Source organism: Lepidochelys kempii, chromosome 3, assembly GCF_965140285.1.
Source record: "Lepidochelys kempii isolate rLepKem1 chromosome 3, rLepKem1.hap1, whole genome shotgun sequence".
Classification (NCBI taxonomy): domain Eukaryota; kingdom Metazoa; phylum Chordata; order Testudines; family Cheloniidae; genus Lepidochelys; species Lepidochelys kempii.
This window is the reverse complement of record NC_136382.1, coordinates 138,983,449-139,001,689: the sequence shown is the minus strand read 5'-3', so window position 1 is coordinate 139,001,689 and position 18,241 is coordinate 138,983,449. Positions and strand designations below refer to the sequence as shown.

At 40.5% G+C, this 18,241-nt stretch overlaps 1 protein-coding gene across 1 annotated transcript in view; it reads right to left on the bottom strand.

Annotated features, from left to right (window-relative positions):
* Nucleotides 1-18,241, bottom strand: part of FMN2 (formin 2) — a 244,572-nt gene that overhangs the window by 151,821 nt on the left and 74,510 nt on the right. Inside the window, 3 exon segments of the mRNA XM_078852229.1 lie at nt 1,636-1,780; nt 2,898-3,385; nt 3,387-4,646. Coding sequence (XP_078708355.1) covers nt 1,636-1,780; nt 2,898-3,385; nt 3,387-4,646 — 1,893 coding nt within the window.

The window sequence follows — 18,241 nt, the reverse complement described above, 5'->3', positions numbered from 1 at the left end:
TATAAATTGTTCAGGCTACCTTCATTAGAACTGTGTGAAAACTACAGACTGAAATAGGCTGGCTGCACAGGGTCACTTGAGAAGACTACTTTGCACAGGCTACTCAATGTAACAATCCCAATTATACTGTCAGTTCTGCTGCTCCTCATCCCTGGATGCTGACACACAATCAGAAGATATCACATGCTTGAATGGCTGGCCAAATGACAGACCAACTTTTTAAATGTTACGTAGCACTAAAGGAACAATACCTAGTCAAATAATGTCTGTGTAAAGATTATCACTAAACATTGCCAAATCTATGGCACTGAGATATTGAAGAGGACTGTTATAAAAAGCAGTCTGGGTTTGGAAAATTCCTATACTGTATTGCCCTGTATATGGACACATGAGAACCATAACCACCATAGAGAAACCACCACCATACCTGCAAGCCAATGACAAGTTTGAATGAGTGTTTCGACTGCTCATTTGAAAATTCTGATTAAGAGCATGTTCCTGTGTGTCATTCCTGTGTCCGTCTGATTATCAGACTACCAACAACAAAAGAAAGACTGATTGGAAGGTAATTTATTTTGAGCAACTAACTATTCAGAACTCTCTTTATGCTCATGTAGATGTGAGGCTGCAATAGCTTACGTACCAAGGCTTAACCTGCTTAGTAATCTTTACATTTATAATGGTCCGGATTTTTCCCAGTGTACTACAATTCTTTCAATTTCAAGAAGTTTTTTGATCAATGTATTTTTTCCATTTTGCTTTTTCATTTTTTATTATGCATTCATGTGCATGTACTATATAAACAGATACACATACTATAAGCTCCGTTACTGTGGTTATTTTTATGGTAGAAGAACTTGGATGGACAGAAACTTTCAAGCATTGATTGTCAGATAAGTCACTGAATTCTTACCAGCCTTACCCATTATATTTACTTTAAAATACTTAATAAGAACAAATTGCAAACTATATATTGTGCACACATACACATATATTAATGTTAGATACTATATATAGATAGATACATATACTTGAAATTTCACCTGTGCTGTTAGAATTTTTTTTTTTTCCCCAGAAACTCACTATTTTAATGGAAAGGAAGAACTATGCTTTTAGGAACATAACTTAGTTTAAACCTTGAAATCACTGAGTTTTTGACGTCAGAATGGTTAGTTCCATTAACTTTCATATGTGTATGTGTAGTTCACAAGTGTGTAAGTAAACACAGCTGTCAACTGTACTCTGGAACAACCACAACTATAATGTACAATTTAATCATATTTGCATATCTTATTTTCCCCCCAGTCACAGGATAAAAGTTATGAGGTTTGTTTCTGGCTATTATTTTAGGTTTATTCTAGCCACTTCCAGACACCATGTAAAGATTTTAAAAGCAATTAATACAGGGACATAGCTTGATTTGACTACAGAGGAAGTTCGTAAATGTAGCTAGCTTCTAAAATGATTACCCATACTCTCCTTTTTTATATATTTGTAAACAGCACGCAGAACAATAGTTTGAAAAACAAACAACCACACAAACAAACAAACCCCATACATCACAGCTTCCTATTGCAGCCCAGGTATGCGTAGATAGATACTGACCCAAAAGCATGGGAAATGAAGAGTACTCACTTGTTTAGCCTTTGTCTTTGTGATGGTGTCTGAAATTGGTTTCTTCCTCTCTTTAACAGCGGTTTTGGAAAACAGTTCTTCAAACTCATGATAATCTATAGAAGGCTCTTCAATTTTTTCCCACACAAGTGAAGCATTAGAATCTCTAAAGTTAAGCAAAAGACCTATGTAGAGCAATGTCAAACTAAATATAGTCACAAATGGTGGAATGAAGAAAAATAATGTTAATATTATTTTTGAGTGACTGCTACTTTCAGGATTAGCAGGAGTTTAATAGACTATATTTTGGATCTGAAGTCCTCCACACCCCAGTATGCTTCAAACTGCTTTCTATGCACATGTGCCACACAGTTTGCGTTATCGCTAGCTCAGTATATAAAAAAACCACCAGAACTGGAAATAAGCTTGGGCTGAGAAAAGATAAACCCACTATTAAGTGACAAAAAGTATGAAGGTGAAGAAAATGATAGGCAGGGAGAGAAGAATATTACTGAAATCAAAATTAGTATTTCCCTATGAGTATGAAATCAGTATTTCAATGGGCATTCTGCAAAACAGAGAAATACATTAACAACAAATCTGATGTCAGCCAGAGCAGCGTCAAGCAACGAGGGTCACAGGCAAGTGGGCCTTTTACATCATAAGGTAGGAGACATGGGGAGCGAGTGTACGCATATCATGGATTCATTTGGAAACTCAGAAACTACCTGAGTTTGCAAGTTGCTTGAGACAGGACCTTGGTGCTGGTGGAAAGGGAAAAAGGTACAAGCAACTTACATTTGAATCACAAAATGCCTGACACGTATCATATATTGAGAGCTGAGGGTCCACAGAACCTCATAGGATCAGGCCCAAAGTTATCCAGAAAATGGTTCTTTAAAAGATTTCTCAAACAGCGCAAATATATACATTTTTCCCCCTCTGCACTGACCTGTTCTATATAAAAAAGGGGGGGGGGAAATAGCACTTCTTACTAATATGCTTTCTGTAGTTCATAAAGACAGTATTGAAATATTACCTTTGTAAAATAGCTTTCATGGGTAATAAGCAGTTTAAGTTTAATTTTAACATACAAAATGCTAAATGCAATGAGCATTTTATTTAAATGGCAGTTAAAATTAAAATTGCAATTATATGAAAATGTGTATGTTGTAAAGAACTATTTACAAGACACTAAAGCACTTAGTTAATTTCACCCCATGTTATTGAAACATGCTTGGAACAAAAACAAATTCTCCATCTTCACGTTGTACATATTTTACCTTTTACTATGAAGCTGAATTCTTGTCCAATAAAGAGGCTTCATGGGTCGAGAAGGTTCTATTGCATGTTTCCTGCTCCCTTTATCCTGATTCATCCCCAGTACAAATAAACCAACTGGTAATGGAGGAGGAAGAACCCCACAGACTTGTGGAAGGCCGAAAGTTGGCAAGAAGCCTCCCTGGGCTGGTGGTGGAAGAGAAAGAGCTGCCCCAGGTGGTGGCGGCGGAGGGGCAGGGGGCGGCATTCCTACACCAGGCAGTGGGGGGGGAGGGGGCGGCATTCCTACACCAGGCAGTGGGGGGGGAGGGGGCGGCATTCCTACACCAGGCAGTGGGGGGGGAGGGGGCGGCATTCCTGCACCAGGCAGTGGGGGGGGAGGGGGCGGCATTCCTACACCAGGCAGTGGGGGGGGAGGGGGCGGCATTCCTGCACCAGGCAGTGGGGGGGGAGGGGGCGGCATTCCTGCACCAGGCAGTGGGGGGGGGAGGGGGCGGCATTCCTGCACCAGGCAGTGGTGGGGGAGGGGGCGGCATTCCTGCACCAGGCAGTGGTGGGGGAGGGGGCGGCATTCCTGCACCAGGCAGTGGTGGGGGAGGGGGCGGCATTCCTGCACCAAGCAGTGGTGGGGGAGGGGGCGGCATTCCTGCACCAGGCAAAGGAGGTGGGCATGGGATACTTGCACCAGGCAGAGGAGGGGGTGAGGGTGGGGGAGGCATTCCCATACCAGGCAAAGGAGGTGGGCATGGGATTCTTGCACTAGGCAAAGGAGGGGGCGGGGGAGGGGGGGGCATTCCCGCCCCAGGCAGAGGAGGGGCCGGAGGTATTCCTGCCCCAGGCAGAGGAGGGGCTGGAGGTGGGATTCCCGCACATGGAAGAAATGGGGGAGCGGGAGGCAGTGGCATCGCTCCATCAGGCAAAGGTGGGGGTAGAGGAGGTGGCATACTTATGCCAGGCAACGAGGAGCCCAGGGGTGGCACTGCTGTGCCAGCCAAAGGCAAGAAAAGTCCTGAACCAGGCAAAGGTGGTGGGGATGGGACACCTGCACCAGGCAAGTGTGATGTGAAGGAAGAGCGTCCTGCTCCAGGCAGGGGAACAGATAGTTCTGTGCCAGGCAGTGGGGGTGGGATGCTACAAGTGGGTTCAGAGGATACAGAAGGGAAACAATCACTGCAAGTCACACTCTCAGTATTTCGAGACTGATGGGGAGCTGGCGATACAGTCGCTTCTTGAAACAAAGAAGAGGATAGATCCGTGTCAGGTCCTGCACGAGGTGGCTGTGATGTACTTTCTGTGGACTGACTTTCATCGAGCTGCGTCGAGATTAGTTTTGGTGACAGAATTAAAGATACTTCAGAACAATATGTGGGATGTAGTTCAAAAGTTGGCAACGGCTGAGATGGCAGTTCAATTTTATCCCCTTCCAGGTGGGGAGGAGACTGTGGCAGTGCGTTGGCTGAAGGCTTTGAGTGTGTAAAACTATCTTCTACTGGTGAAGTTTGTACTGATTTTACTTGTAAAACTGTTTTGGGTAGAACATTCTCTTCATCTGTTTGAAGATCCACATTACCACGTTCCCCACAAACTGGATGTCCACTCTCACTCTCTTGGTCTCTGCAAGGAATCTGTACCTCCGTTGGGGCTGGGAACTGTTTCTCCAGTTCTGCAATTTTGGTCCTCAGATCCTCGATGGTTTGTTCCAGCTGCTGAATTACATTAGCACGCTCCTCAGATTTCAACTCGAAATCATCCTTCAAAAAGAAAAAATAAATCAACACACAGAAAGAGGAGATAACCGTTATCAGCACACATGGGCAGTGAAGCTAAATAGGGATTAGCACCATCCACTGCTAGAGAAAGCAATTTGCTTCTACACTCTGTAAGAATGGAGACACCATATTCCCAGGTACAACCTACTATGGAAATTAGTTTAGGCACTCACACTATAATTAGTGATTATAATGACTTCATCAGCATGTGTGTTCTTTATATTGTGATGTTATTCTCCTGTCTATAGTACTGCTTTCCAAAGATGGACAAAGAACCGCAGAGCAGTGGATTAAAAGTACTGCAACTCTCTTTTTATGGTTAGATGTAATAGAAGAGTTATACAAATACTTAAATTTGCACAAATTTTCAGTAATGACTGAAAACATTTTAAGTATTTCTTTAGTACACTATTACTGTACATGATAGACCGGGTGAATGACCAAATGTTACATTTGAATACATGCTAAACTAGCCCAGGCCTTATTCACCCAAGAATGGATAAAAGAAAACAATATGGAACCAATTTTTAAAAGAATGCAATCATATTGGTGTACATGGCAAAGTTATGATGGCAGAAAGTCCTGCATGTTGAATACAGTAAGCTACACAGCATAGTATTTGAACTAGTAGAACCATAACTAATTGGAAAGAAAAATGACAAGAAATAAGACAAAATTAGGAGCTACTTCTTCTCCCCAAGTTCAGAAAGCATCAAAACTGCTATGTTTAAGGGCATAAAAGAACCACTAACAAAGAGGGATTAGGGAGAAGCTTCCTTTATGAGACGGTTATTCCCTTATTGCCAACTTTGAAGCTTCTTGCAGTTTCCTCTGAAGCATCTAGTACTGTTGGAAACAGATTACTGGAATATATGGACTATTCAATATGCCAATTCCTATGTTCCTAAATAAATACCAGTAATGGAGTGTGTTCTGTTTAAATGGAGATGTGCTTTATCAAAACGCATCACAAGGAAACAATGTAGCCCAGGGATAGTGAATAGTAATGACTGGTGCTTTATCAGGACCGCAATTCAAGAAGCTAATCAGGCAATAGATACATCAGAAATTCTGAAGCATTTCAATACAAATGTTCCCAGATAGAGATTTAAGGGAACAGGAATGCTAAAGTTGAATATTTTTTTCCCCTCTGCTGTACTTCATTAAATGTTAAGGATTTTTTTAATGGTATCCTCTCTTGACTGGGACAACAGAACAACAACAGGGAGTCAGTAAGGTAGATTGTGTTTTACAGTCTGTTCTGCACACATTCAGGAGATGTGGGGTTTATTTTTCCATTCTCTGCTACAGATTTCCTTGGTGACCTTCGGCAAGTTACAACCTTTTTGTGCCTTTTGTCTCCCTTCTGTAAAATGGTAAGCCTCATAGGTGAAATTCAGGCTTCATCCAAGAACATTTGAGAGTTACTGACCTCAGACACAATGGTGAGGAGTACCATAGAAGCATCTGTAAATGAATGCCCAATATCTAACAGAGTAATAGCCTTTACTTGTCTCCCAGTCCTGAAGATTATGCTTGTCATCTCATACATGACACAAGAATATATTTTAAAAAACAGCTTTCTTTGTTGTAAGCAAAGTTCTCACTACCAGTAATGATATATTCATAGCATACTAAAATAGTTTCTACCGAGTTGTTTTCTGAACACAACATTTCAGGCATGTGTTTATCTTGGGATTTCCCAGGTCTCCTAAAGCATTCACTAAAATGAAATAGTAACAAGCGACTAACTCAGATTGCTCTCTACTCGAAGCAATTTACATCAAGTTACAATGCTCGGTCTCACAGAAAGTCTGAAGAGTCATTTGGATCTAAAATTATGAATACTGGCAAACGGTTCTCCCTATCAGATTTTAATGTGTAGGTAACAAGTTAAAGCAGGGACTGGGTGGCCATATATTTGTCTAGAGGTGGGTGCTAGTTACTGGCTGCTCAGCCAATAACTACATAGTGCTTTAAACAGTAACCTGGAAAGAAAGGCTAAAAGATAGCTTTGCCTATTGCTTCAGCTTCAGTTACAGGATATTCTGCTGGTACCTTTTTTATTATACATCCCATTAAAATTCAATCCATTTTATTAGCAACATTTTTGTTGAAAAACTTTATTATAATATAAAGGACAAACATTTTGGATTAGAATGTGTAAGTATGATGAAAAGAATATTACAAAACTTCATCCATCCCCATTATTCTGGTGTTTGTACATTAAGATCAATTTCTCAAAAATAAAAATAAAATACATATGTACTAGGACTATTTATACATGCAAAATACCTATACAAATTCAAACATCAACTCTTCAGAATTCACTTGAGAAATATGACCATCCACTTTCAGCCACGGGCTGCCACTTTTAACTTTTTTATAATGTTTAAATAATAAAAAAAAATTAAAGATATAGCCTTCTAATTTGTATCTAAAGGAGAAATTACATCCCTGCCATAAACCTATTTAAGTCAATAGAATTACACCAGAGATTAATTTGATCCATTTTACTTGAAGCTAATGCTCTAAGAATATTTAATATGGCAATGATTAATCTGTTGGTGAAGAATTACCACTGTTAATATTAATTCAGAACAAAGGGCCACTTAGTCTGCTTTTTAACATGTTACCATATCCATGAACAAAATATAGTCCTTGAAACTTAAAATTCGTCTTGACCTGCAGGAAGGCACTGGAACTCAGTGTTACACAGTGGAATTCATCCTATGGGGCTGAAAATCCATTGCAAGAAAATAGGAATTTTAAAGCTTCATGATCACATTTAAAAAAAAAAAAGTCATAGGGCAATTAAGAGATGTGTTAAGCAATTACTCCAAAGGCAAACAAAAATGGGTAGCTCAGTGGAGGTGGTCTTCACATGAAGGTGAAGCAGAACTGCATTCCATCATTTTGTAGTTTATTTTAGCAGTCTTTTGAGATAGGAGGTTACATAATAAGGAAGGAGGGAGTGGATTTCTTGTCAAGTTCTTAATGTTTCAGTCTATCAGAGTCTCAGAGATGCCTGAAAAAATTAACTGAGAAAAGATGTCCTAGCTTGAGACAAATCTTGGAAAACATTTGTGTGTCCAAAGAGACTTATACCAATTATATTTATTGAGGAAAACAGTATTTTTATGCTTTGACTATATAGTATTTGGAATCATTTACTTTAACACCCAAATGTTTTCCAAGATTTGTCTCAAGCTGGGACATCTTGCCTCAGTTAATTTTTTCAGGCGATGAAAGGATTGTTTCAAGAAAAACAAGACAATGACCTTCCACACACAAACTGATTTGGTTTTTGAAACATCTCCTAGAATGTCCTTAAAAGATTAATTTAGTTTATCAAATCTAAAAACCTCATTGGGGAAACTGGAATTCTTTCTGTGAGTTCAGCCAGAGAGAAAACATTGAATCATTCATACCTTTCAATTTTGTAACATTCATACTAACCAAAAATTCCAAATGCTTAGGGATCATTTAAATATGGGGCACATAAAGGGTGCCCCAAATTTGAAATGCCAATGTATTTTGTCTGGTTATGATCATTGATCTCTTCCCTTCAGTTCTTTTGCTGTAAGTTAAAAAAAATAATCAGGATCTGCTCAGTACAACTAAAGTATAACTACATTAATTTCTATGTCCAATAATTCATAGAAAGGTTAAATCAAACCACCTTTGCTTTTAGAACTGGCCATTTCTGTATGTTTGAAGTAAATAAAGACTTTTTACCTTGCCCATTAAGATGACAGCCCAAAGCTCCTTTAACCCTCCTTCCCCCAGCAAAAAGACTTGAGTTCTTCCCTCATGCCTTGGGTTTGCCTTCCCTCAGCAAAACAATTATGAATGAGATACACTGAAGTTAAACCAAGATTTGCGTAAGTCACAGCAAGCTCTTAATATCCCTCAGTGGCAAGAAAGATTAGAAGCATTGGTTGATGAAACTTTAAATGTTCACGGAAACAGAAAAGGAAGACATTTTTCTGCTGCACATGTAAACACAGACGAAAGCCACTTCCCAGGAACCTGAAAGGTTTGCCCAGGTAAAAGACTGATCATGAGAAAGGTCCACATTAAAGTCCAAAGGACAACTCCACAGCAAAAAACTGTGTGGCTTAAAAAGATGTTTGAGGGACCTCTGTCTTGCTTAGACTTCTTACCCAGGACATGGGTACTTTGAGGGAGTCTTCTTTCTGTAAAGGAAGAAAGAAAGGTGGAAGCTTAAGCCTCACTTTATCCAGGAAAAATGGGTTATGTATGATTCAAGAATAGGGAAGAAGAAAATAAGTATGTATGCACATTAATATACATTCCCTGAGATATAGAATTGGAGGGAGAGAAAATAATGTACCTTTAGCCTCTGAATATAAACTACCATTCTTAAATCAAAGATAATCTGTAATATTTCAAGAATAAAGACACATTACTTTCTACTTTTGGAAATTAACAGGTTTCTAGTGTCAGAGACTAAAAGCCGCCAAGCTGCATTTGTCCACCTCTGAGACTCTCCAGCAGTTTGTTACTTCATGTTCCAGATGAAGTTGACTCTGAGTGAGATCCATAATTAGACACTAAGCCGACATTTTTCATTTGGGATTTTATCCAGAACTTTATTGTATTGGTTCTACTAGGTTTGCAGGAAGAAGGCACTCTTTTTAACCATTCTGTCCACAGAATAATAATTTTTTCCAGGCAAAACAGAAGACAGGCTTGCGGGTCTTGCTTATCTGTGACAGTACAGCACAGCTTAAGGTTACAATGCATTTTAGTCCTTTCAGTTAGGAAAAATTGATAACTTCTCAGATCCCTAATGGTCCAAGGTTAACAAGTTTTAACATCTATTCTGAGAGCCCTGCAGCCCCAGCATAAAGAAAGGAGACATGGTATTTAGCAGCTAAGTCTCCAGTGCTGCAGCTGGAGTTGTTGAACGCTATTAAATGAGATACACTACTACTGGGCATTTACTGAATTGTTTTCATATTCAGAACATCTTACAAAATATTATTTAATTAATCCTCCCACTCACCTTGTGACACACACACACACATATATATAATATATTCTTATTTTACAGCTGGAGACAGTGAGTTAGAAACTGACTACTTTGCCCTTGGCTTCAGGAAAAGTCACTGTCTGAAAGCCTGATTCCCAGTCTCTTGCTCAAATTTCTAGACAATATCTTTCTTCTCCTAATATATTAGCATTCCACAGGTTTGGGAAGGGAGATACTCTGAGGAGTAGAACATACTCTCCAGGCTTTGGTTATTCCTGGGAAAAACAGAGACTAGCACACAGGTAAATGTTCTAATAACAGTGGAAGATTTACTCTGCTACTTCAGTAGTTAGATCAATCAGTTACTTAAAACTTAATTCCTCAAAAATAATTTTGGTTCTAATGTTGCTGACAGAATGAATTGCTTATAAAATTGCATTATAGTTTTTCTTTTGTGCTTTCTGATTTTGAATCCTGTATTTTTAAAAGTTTCCTGACAGCAGACATTTCATCAAAGACTTGTAATTGTAGGGCTCTCCCTCCAGTTCCCCATTGTGTGTGTCGTTGTGTTTAATTTTCCCAAGACTACACGGAAATCTAGCAAGAACTAGAGGTTTATGTGGAACTATGGATAGATGTGCGTTTCTGGCCTCTCCACAGCATTTACCTGTACTGAAAGGGGGTGGGAATAAAAACAGGTATCATATACTATAGGAACCGAAAGGACCTATACAGGATACAGAAAGTATCCCTGCCCACTGTGTGTGAACCTTGTGAAGAAATTCAGTCTTGCAATTCAAGGAGCTCTCAATAGAGTGACCCCTGCAGTTCTCAGATGTAACAAACGAAAACCTGAGTTTCAAGGTGGTTTGCTGGACAGGGAATTGCTACTACATTCTTCTGTCTCTGAAACATGTTTAACAATCAGAACATACTCCTTTTTGGCCTTGTTCCCCCTCGTTTAGTGAGACAAGATATAATGGTGCTGACTGATAGAGGCTGTATGTACAAGCACCAAAAGGTAGCCTTCCAAACAGAGAAGTTTGAATTTATTTATTCTCAGTGACATATGACAAGTGCTATACCCTAAACAGTGATTAGCAAAATAAGCCCCACACTGCATGAATGCTCTATTCTATGTAGGTTCTTATCTCATGTTTATCACATTAGTATCTGAGCACCTTCCAGTAGTATATTAAGCAACAAGCTTAGCATGTCATGTTTTGTTCTCCCATCCTCTCCCAAGGGGGAGTAGAGTGAATATTGGAGAATTTAGTTGTGGTAGGATTTTGTTTGTAAATATAGCAACATAGATGTGTTTGTTAGAGAAAGCAAGGTCAAAGAAATCCACCTGACCTTTGTAGCCAAAGGAGGTGAGGTTTGTGATGGTTCTTAGCTCCTGTTGGAGGTCATTCCACAGTCTCAGGCTCACCCCGCCAAAAAAAGCTGTCTCTGGCACATATGAGCTTTACCTTTGTTCTTTACTACCAGAGGAGTGATTTTGTTGACCACAGTCTTCATCCCAGAGCACTAGGCAATCTTAGTCCCAGGCCATTGAGCATTTTGAAGATAAAAACTGAGACCTTGACTGTGTCTCAATGTTCTATGGAAAGTCAGTGTGGAGAGTGGAGAACAGGAGTGGGATCATCGTAACCCATGTTGGTGAGGAGACGAGTTGCAGAGCTCTCTATTGGTTGGAGTTTTCTAAGCACAAGATGGTTCACGCCGAGGCATATCACAATGCCATATTCCAGCTAGGTGGAAAGGCATGAATAACGGAGGTCATATCATGATTTACCAAGACGGGACAAAGTCTTTAGCCAACCAGAGATGGCTGAAAGCATTACCTGCAGATGTTTAGCTTATGAAGCAAAATAGCTTAGCATCAGTGAGGAATCCAATAGCACTCCTAAACTTCTGACTAATTGTGAATGAAATGTCCTTTTAGGATTTTTCCTAACCCTGCTACAATCAAGAACCTCAAATTAGTTTGTTTTAAACCCCAGACACCTTAGATGAATCAGTTGTCTCCCCACCACGTTAAGCATCCCGGAGACAACACACAAGCCAAGCATTACCACCTTCCACTGATATGGTACTCCTTTGCAAGATAGCACAAGGAATGTTTTTTGCAATGTTAGTGAACAGGAATGCCAATGAGGGTTTTTGCTTAGGTTTGGTTTTGCTAAGAAGTATCCTTTATAAAGAAGAACTTAAGTCTTTGAGGCTGCTCATCTGATATAGTTGGGTGCTGGTAAAGAGTTTTGAAAACAGGGTGGGATCTACCAGTGGACTTAGAAACACAGCAGCGTGCCCACCTTTTCTATATGTTCCTAATTGTCCTGGAAACTGCCTTAGTTGCTTTGTCACCCACTCCAATGAGAAGGGAGTGCATACATGAGATGGGTGTGGGGGAAGGAGAGGATAGTCTGTACTAGATTTGAACATAGAACCTTAGATTGCTCACTGTTGCCAGCTCAGATGCTCTACTAGTGACCAAAGAGGGGGCTGGCACAATAGAGCTAGAAAAGCTTAAGTCTTCTAGCTTATGAAGCAACAATACCATGCTTACCTCTGCCAACACTCTGTGAATGTGCAGTAGTCCTGCCTCTTAGTGGAGCAGATGGATTGAGGATGAAGGACTTCTTAAAAGGTCAGGAGATATGGCCTGTTGGTTTTCTTTCCTGCTTGTTATGAGGTGACCATTTCAATCAGTGATTTACATAAGTCATCTTCCTTCTTTGCTTCTTTTATGTAAATTTGTCCTATGTAGGTAGGTATGTAGATTGAGTTTTTAGGTTAGGGAAGTCCAGAAATTTTGGCTAAGCTTTTATCATAAGAATGTTAGAACATACCCACCCTGCCCTGGGAATGGAAATATAGCAGAGTTTGAGCTGCCATAGACATTAACATTTTGGCACACTTGACAAAAGAGATGACCCTCCACAAGTTGGGCTACACACAGATAGTCTCTTTTGCCCGTCTTTGGTTCTATTTTAGGCAGCCCCCTTCTGAAGATGTTGGCCTACCTAAAAATAGACCAAAGACTGGCAAAATAGACTTTGTAGCTCAGTTTGTGGAGGGTTATTCCATTTTGTATGTATTAAGAATAGTACAGGCATGTTTCTTGTATTGCTTTTAATATATGGACTTACTATCCACAGATTAATTTATTTTCTGTTAGGAATGATTTTCCTAGCCATTAATGACTAGAGCCTCTTCTTCTAAACTGGGTGGGTTGAGACAGCCTACATGTGGGGAGCCCACTACCCTGCTTTAATTTCTCCTCCTGGAGCTCCAGCATTGAGTTGCAGAAGAAATTGTTGAGGAGTTTGAAGAGTTGACTTTCCCTCATGTTGGGTAACTGACCAGAGTTTATGACATTCAGACACCAGAGCCAAGAACTCTATAGAAAGCTCAAGAGGATATGCAATTTCCGGTCTTCAGGGATGTTGCTGAGACCACAGAATCATAGGAAGTCCCCAAAAGGGGCCATTGTCTCAGGCTTGTTGTCAGCAGGCTCAGGCAGGACAGCCTTAGTCACTGAGGGACACTCCACGAGTTTGGTGGCCTGGAAAGGTCAGATGGGAAGGTACTTGGGGCATAACATGTTAGAAAATTCTTATGCATCAGGAGTAGGCATCAAGAAATATTTACAGTGATGTGGTTATCCTTCCATATAGGAGAGGTTTGGTACTCTCTCACACCCCTGAAGTGTGAGCCTGATATTATGAAAAACCAGAGGTAGACAAAGGTTGGTGGAGCAGAATTGGTTCCCTGATTCCAATGTCTCTGCAAATTTGTCCATCACCAAATCTGAGGATGAGTTGATGGTAGGTATCTCTAACAATTCTAAGAAGAGGATGAGGTGGAAGGCAATATTAGAAGTGAAAAGAGAGGCCTCCATATGTCTTGCATCATTGACCATGAGGTCATTCAAAGAAAATGAGCCTTATTTAGGTCTCCATGGGGGCTCAAAAGTTTTTTGGTGTGAGGGTCTGAAAGAGCCTTACTTGCCATTTTAAAGGGAAAGGTAAATTATCAAAGGTAGAAGTTAGTTATATTATTCAATATACAGCTACATGCAAGGTAAAGCCTACTAGTTTTTTAGGTGTCGTTTTTATACCAATGTGCATATTCAAAAGGATACCGTCAAGCTAATTTAAATGAAAATATTTTACATACAAGTTCTCTTATCTTACAATGAACAGCTTAATTATTAAAATGAAAAGACCATTTAAGTGGGTTTTCTATTAAACTATTTACCTTGCTTACATTTTGCAATTCTAATCTGGGACAATACAAACAGACTAGAATTTAACTATAAACAAATGAAACCAACTAGTCAATCTTCCTTTTAGGTTCTCACTCTGTAGTTCAATGTATAGGTTGAAAATATGCCAAGGGGATGGACATGGATAAATTAAATACCATTTCCTATTAGATTTTTCTCAGTAAGTCAATGGAATAATTTGTATTCGTCTTAAAATTTAGTGAGGCACTTATTTTTACAAAGAAAATGGCTAGGCAGAAATCATTAGAATCTTCAACAACGTAAATGAAGTTACCCCTGTGGAAGACTGATACAGGCAAGAGAAGAATCAGGCGCCCCACTTCTGGGCCAAATTTGGCTCTAGGCTATCCTGTTAAACTAGAAAAGGAGTACTTGTGGCACCTTAGAGACTAACCAATTTATTTGAGCATAAGCTTTCGTGAGCTACAGCTCACTTCATCGGATGCATACCGTGGAAACTGCAGCAGACTTTATATATACACAGAGAATATGAAACAATACCTCCTCCCACCCCACTGTCCTGCTGGTAATAGCTTATCTAAAGTGATCATCAGGTGGGCCATTTCCAGCACAAATCCAGGTTTTCTCACCCTCCACCCCCCCCCCCACAAATTCACTCTCCTGCTGGTGATAGCCCATCCAAAGTGACAACTCTTTACACAATGTGCATGACAATCAAGTTGGGCTATTTCCTGCACAAATCCAGGTTTTCTCACATCCCCCCCCACCCCCATACACACACAAACTCACTCTCCTGCTGGTAATAGCTCATCCAAACTGACCACTCTCCAAGTTTAAATCCAAGTTAAACCAGAACATCTGGGGGAGGGGGTAGGAAAAAACAAGAGGAAACAGGCTACCTTGCATAATGACTTAGCCACTCCCAGTCTCTATTTAAGCCTAAATTAATAGTATCCAATTTGCAAATGAATTCCAATTCAGCAGTTTCTCGCTGGAGTCTGGATTTGAAGTTTTTTTGTTTTAAGATAGCGACCTTCATGTCTGTGATTGCGTGACCAGAGAGATTGAAGTGTTCTCCGACTGGTTTATGAATGTTATAATTCTTGACATCTGATTTGTGTCCATTTATTCTTTTACGTAGAGACTGTCCAGTTTGACCAATGTACATGGCAGAGGGGCATTGCTGGCACATGATGGCATATATCACATTGGTGGATGTGCAGGTGAACGAGCCTCTGATAGTGTGGCTGATGTTATTAGGCCCTGTGATGGTGTCCCCTGAATAGATATGTGGACACAGTTGGCAACGGGCTTTGTTGCAAGGATAAGTTCCTGGGTTAGTGGTTCTGTTGTGTGGTATGTGGTTGTTGGTGAGTATTAGCTTCAGGTTGTGGGGCTGTCTGTAGGCAAGGACTGGCCTGTCTCCCAATATTTGTGAGAGTGCTGGGTCATCCTTTAGGATAGGTTGTAGATCCTTAATAATGCGTTAGAGGGGTTTTAGTTGGGGGCTGAAGGTGACGGTTAGTGGTGTTCTGTTATTTTCTTTGTTAGGCCTGTCCTGTAGTAGGTAACTTCTGGGAACTCTTCTGGCTCTACAGGCCTTGGGAGACAGGCCAGTCCTTGCCTACAGACAGCCCTGCAACCTGAAGCAAATACTCACCAACAACCACATACCACACAACAGAACCACTAACCCAGGAACTTATCCTTGCAACAAAGCCCGTTGCCAACTATGTCCACATATCTATTCAGGGGACACCATCACAGGGCCTAATAACATCAGCCACACTATCAGAGACTCTAAGGTGCCACAAGTACTCCTTTTCTTTTTGCGAATACAGACTAACACGGCTGTTACTCTGAAACCTGTTAAACTAGGTGAGAGTAGCAGCCAGATTCAGAGATCAGTTCAGGTTGTTCTTCCAGAGAAACGTGCTCAGAAGAATTTTCTTTCAGGGAACAAGCATTCTTTGAAGAGCATTTTATGGAACTTTCGTTAAAACGTGAATGTTTTTACCCTAGAATTTACTGGTTCCTCAAATTAGGTGTATGCAATTGCTATAACAAAAAACTTATTTTTTATGATTCATTCAAAAAACCAATAGATTGCTTTTGTAAAGGTAATCATAGCTATAATTGAATACAGAGGACTTCATATAGTTCACTATGCTAAAACATTTTTTAAATGGCAGTGGTGAACATATACTAGCTCCTTTCATTTCCACTCGTCTTTCCAACAAGTGAGAAGGTCCACATTTAGATCAGCAGTTTAACAGTTTACAGTTTCTCTATGGGAAGCTCTTACTGGTTTTCTTCATTTAGAAATGTAATTTGAAAAATATTGCTTTCACTTATTAATAGTGTCAGTGATTAATACATGTTGCAATAGACAGGAATGTACAGACTATGTAGAGCTGAGCAAAACTCCAATTTTCGTCCCACAGGAAATTCCAAGATTTTGAAATTTGGCTTTTGTTCTGAATTGGAACAAAAAAGTAACTGTATTTTGTGAGAAACACAATTTCAAAATATTTCATTTGGGGGGCAATCACAATGAGCACATATGCCCTATGGGGCAAACTGGCAAAGGGGCAGAGCCTCTATCCTCCACCCTCCCCACATCCACACTTCCTGCACTTCTCCAACCCGTCCACCGTGCGCACACAGTCCAACTCACTGCTCAAATTCCCCATATTTATGAGCTCTGCATCAAAAAAAAAAAGTTACAAGAATCTGAAAATGTTATGAGCAGCTCATTGGGGGTGTGTGTGGAGGGGACAGATAACTGTGCATCAGCAAACACTTGACCAAATTACATTTAAACTTCCATATTATATTATTAAAAATATAAAAAGAGTTGAAACAAAAGAGTAGTTTCAAAATAAGAAAGTCAAAACAAAATCAACTCAAAATGAAATGTTTCAACATTATTGAAACAAAATTCTTTGAGATTTTTTCAAAACAAAAATTCATCAAACTAGATACTTTCCCGCAGTATGTTTTGATTTTGTAGAATTGGCATTTTCAGCTTGGGGAGGGTGGGGGGGAAAGAAAAAAAAAAAACCTTCTGTCAGAAAATTTTCAACCAACCCTAATGCAGAATGCATTCATTCATTGTTTAGGAGACAAACTCTCCAAACAGCATAAAAGGAAATGTCAGGCGCACAAAAATTGTATTTTGAATCCTACTGGCATGGACCTAATTATATGATGCATTCCTAACTCTCCCTCAGCAGGGCAGCATTACCATTCCCTCTACCTTCCTAAAAATCTTCCTTGTTCTATACAATGGCAAGAGGGGCAAAGCCATGATGGAGAAATCAACAATCCCCAAAACTGTGGGTAACAAAACTCACTTTTCTCTAACCCTGCCTTGCCTCTCCTAACAATTCAACTATTGAGAAGCAACTGTGCCCTCATTCAGTTAATCTGCTGAATTTTTTTAAACATCTGTTCGGTCAAAAATGCTTTTTTTGAAACTGAATAATTTTTCATTGTTTGTTTCCCACCCCTCCTTGGTTTTTTTTTTTTAAATAGTGGACAAATGGAAAAAGGGAGGGAAAAGAAAAGAAAAATTGAGTCCACTATTTGTACTCCAATTATCTCTATTAAATGGCCAGAAATGGTTCTAGATGGGCATCAGGTTTGTATAATTTTTGGTGGTGGTGGTGCCCAGACTGGGTCCAATTCCTGCCGCCCCCCCCCCCACACACACCTGCCTAAGGCTCTGGGAGGGAGTTTGGGTGCTGGGTGCAAGCTCTGGGCTGGGGGTTGGGGTGCAGGCTCAGGTAGGGAGTTTGGGTGCTGGAGGGGTGAGGGTTTGGGCTTTGGGATGGAATTTGGCTGTGGGCTCTGGGCTGGAGCAGGGGGTTGGGGTGTGGGAGGGGGGCGGCGCTTACCTAGGGTGGCTCCCGAAAGCAAACCGCACACCCCTCTGACAGCCCCAGGTGGTGGTCTCCACGCATCACTGCCCACAGGCACCACCCCTGCAGTTCCCATTGGCCACAGTTCCCAATCAATGGGAGCTGTGGAGTCGTTGCTCAGGGCAGGGCAGCATGTGGAGACCCCCGCTCCCCCTTTGGGGCTGCAGGGATGTGCCAGCCACTTCCGGGAGTGGTGCAGAACGAGGGTGGGCAACAAGGTAGAGCTCTCAAAAGATTTAAAGTCTTCGGAGTTTTTATTTTTTAGGACTTAGTTTATTCTTAAACTTTGAGAAATGTTCCAATTCCCATTTAGGTCTTAGTCGGGTTACACACACTAGATGCTGTTGTTTTTTCCAAGGCTACAGTGCTAACCCACACACTATTGTCTGAATCAGATAAA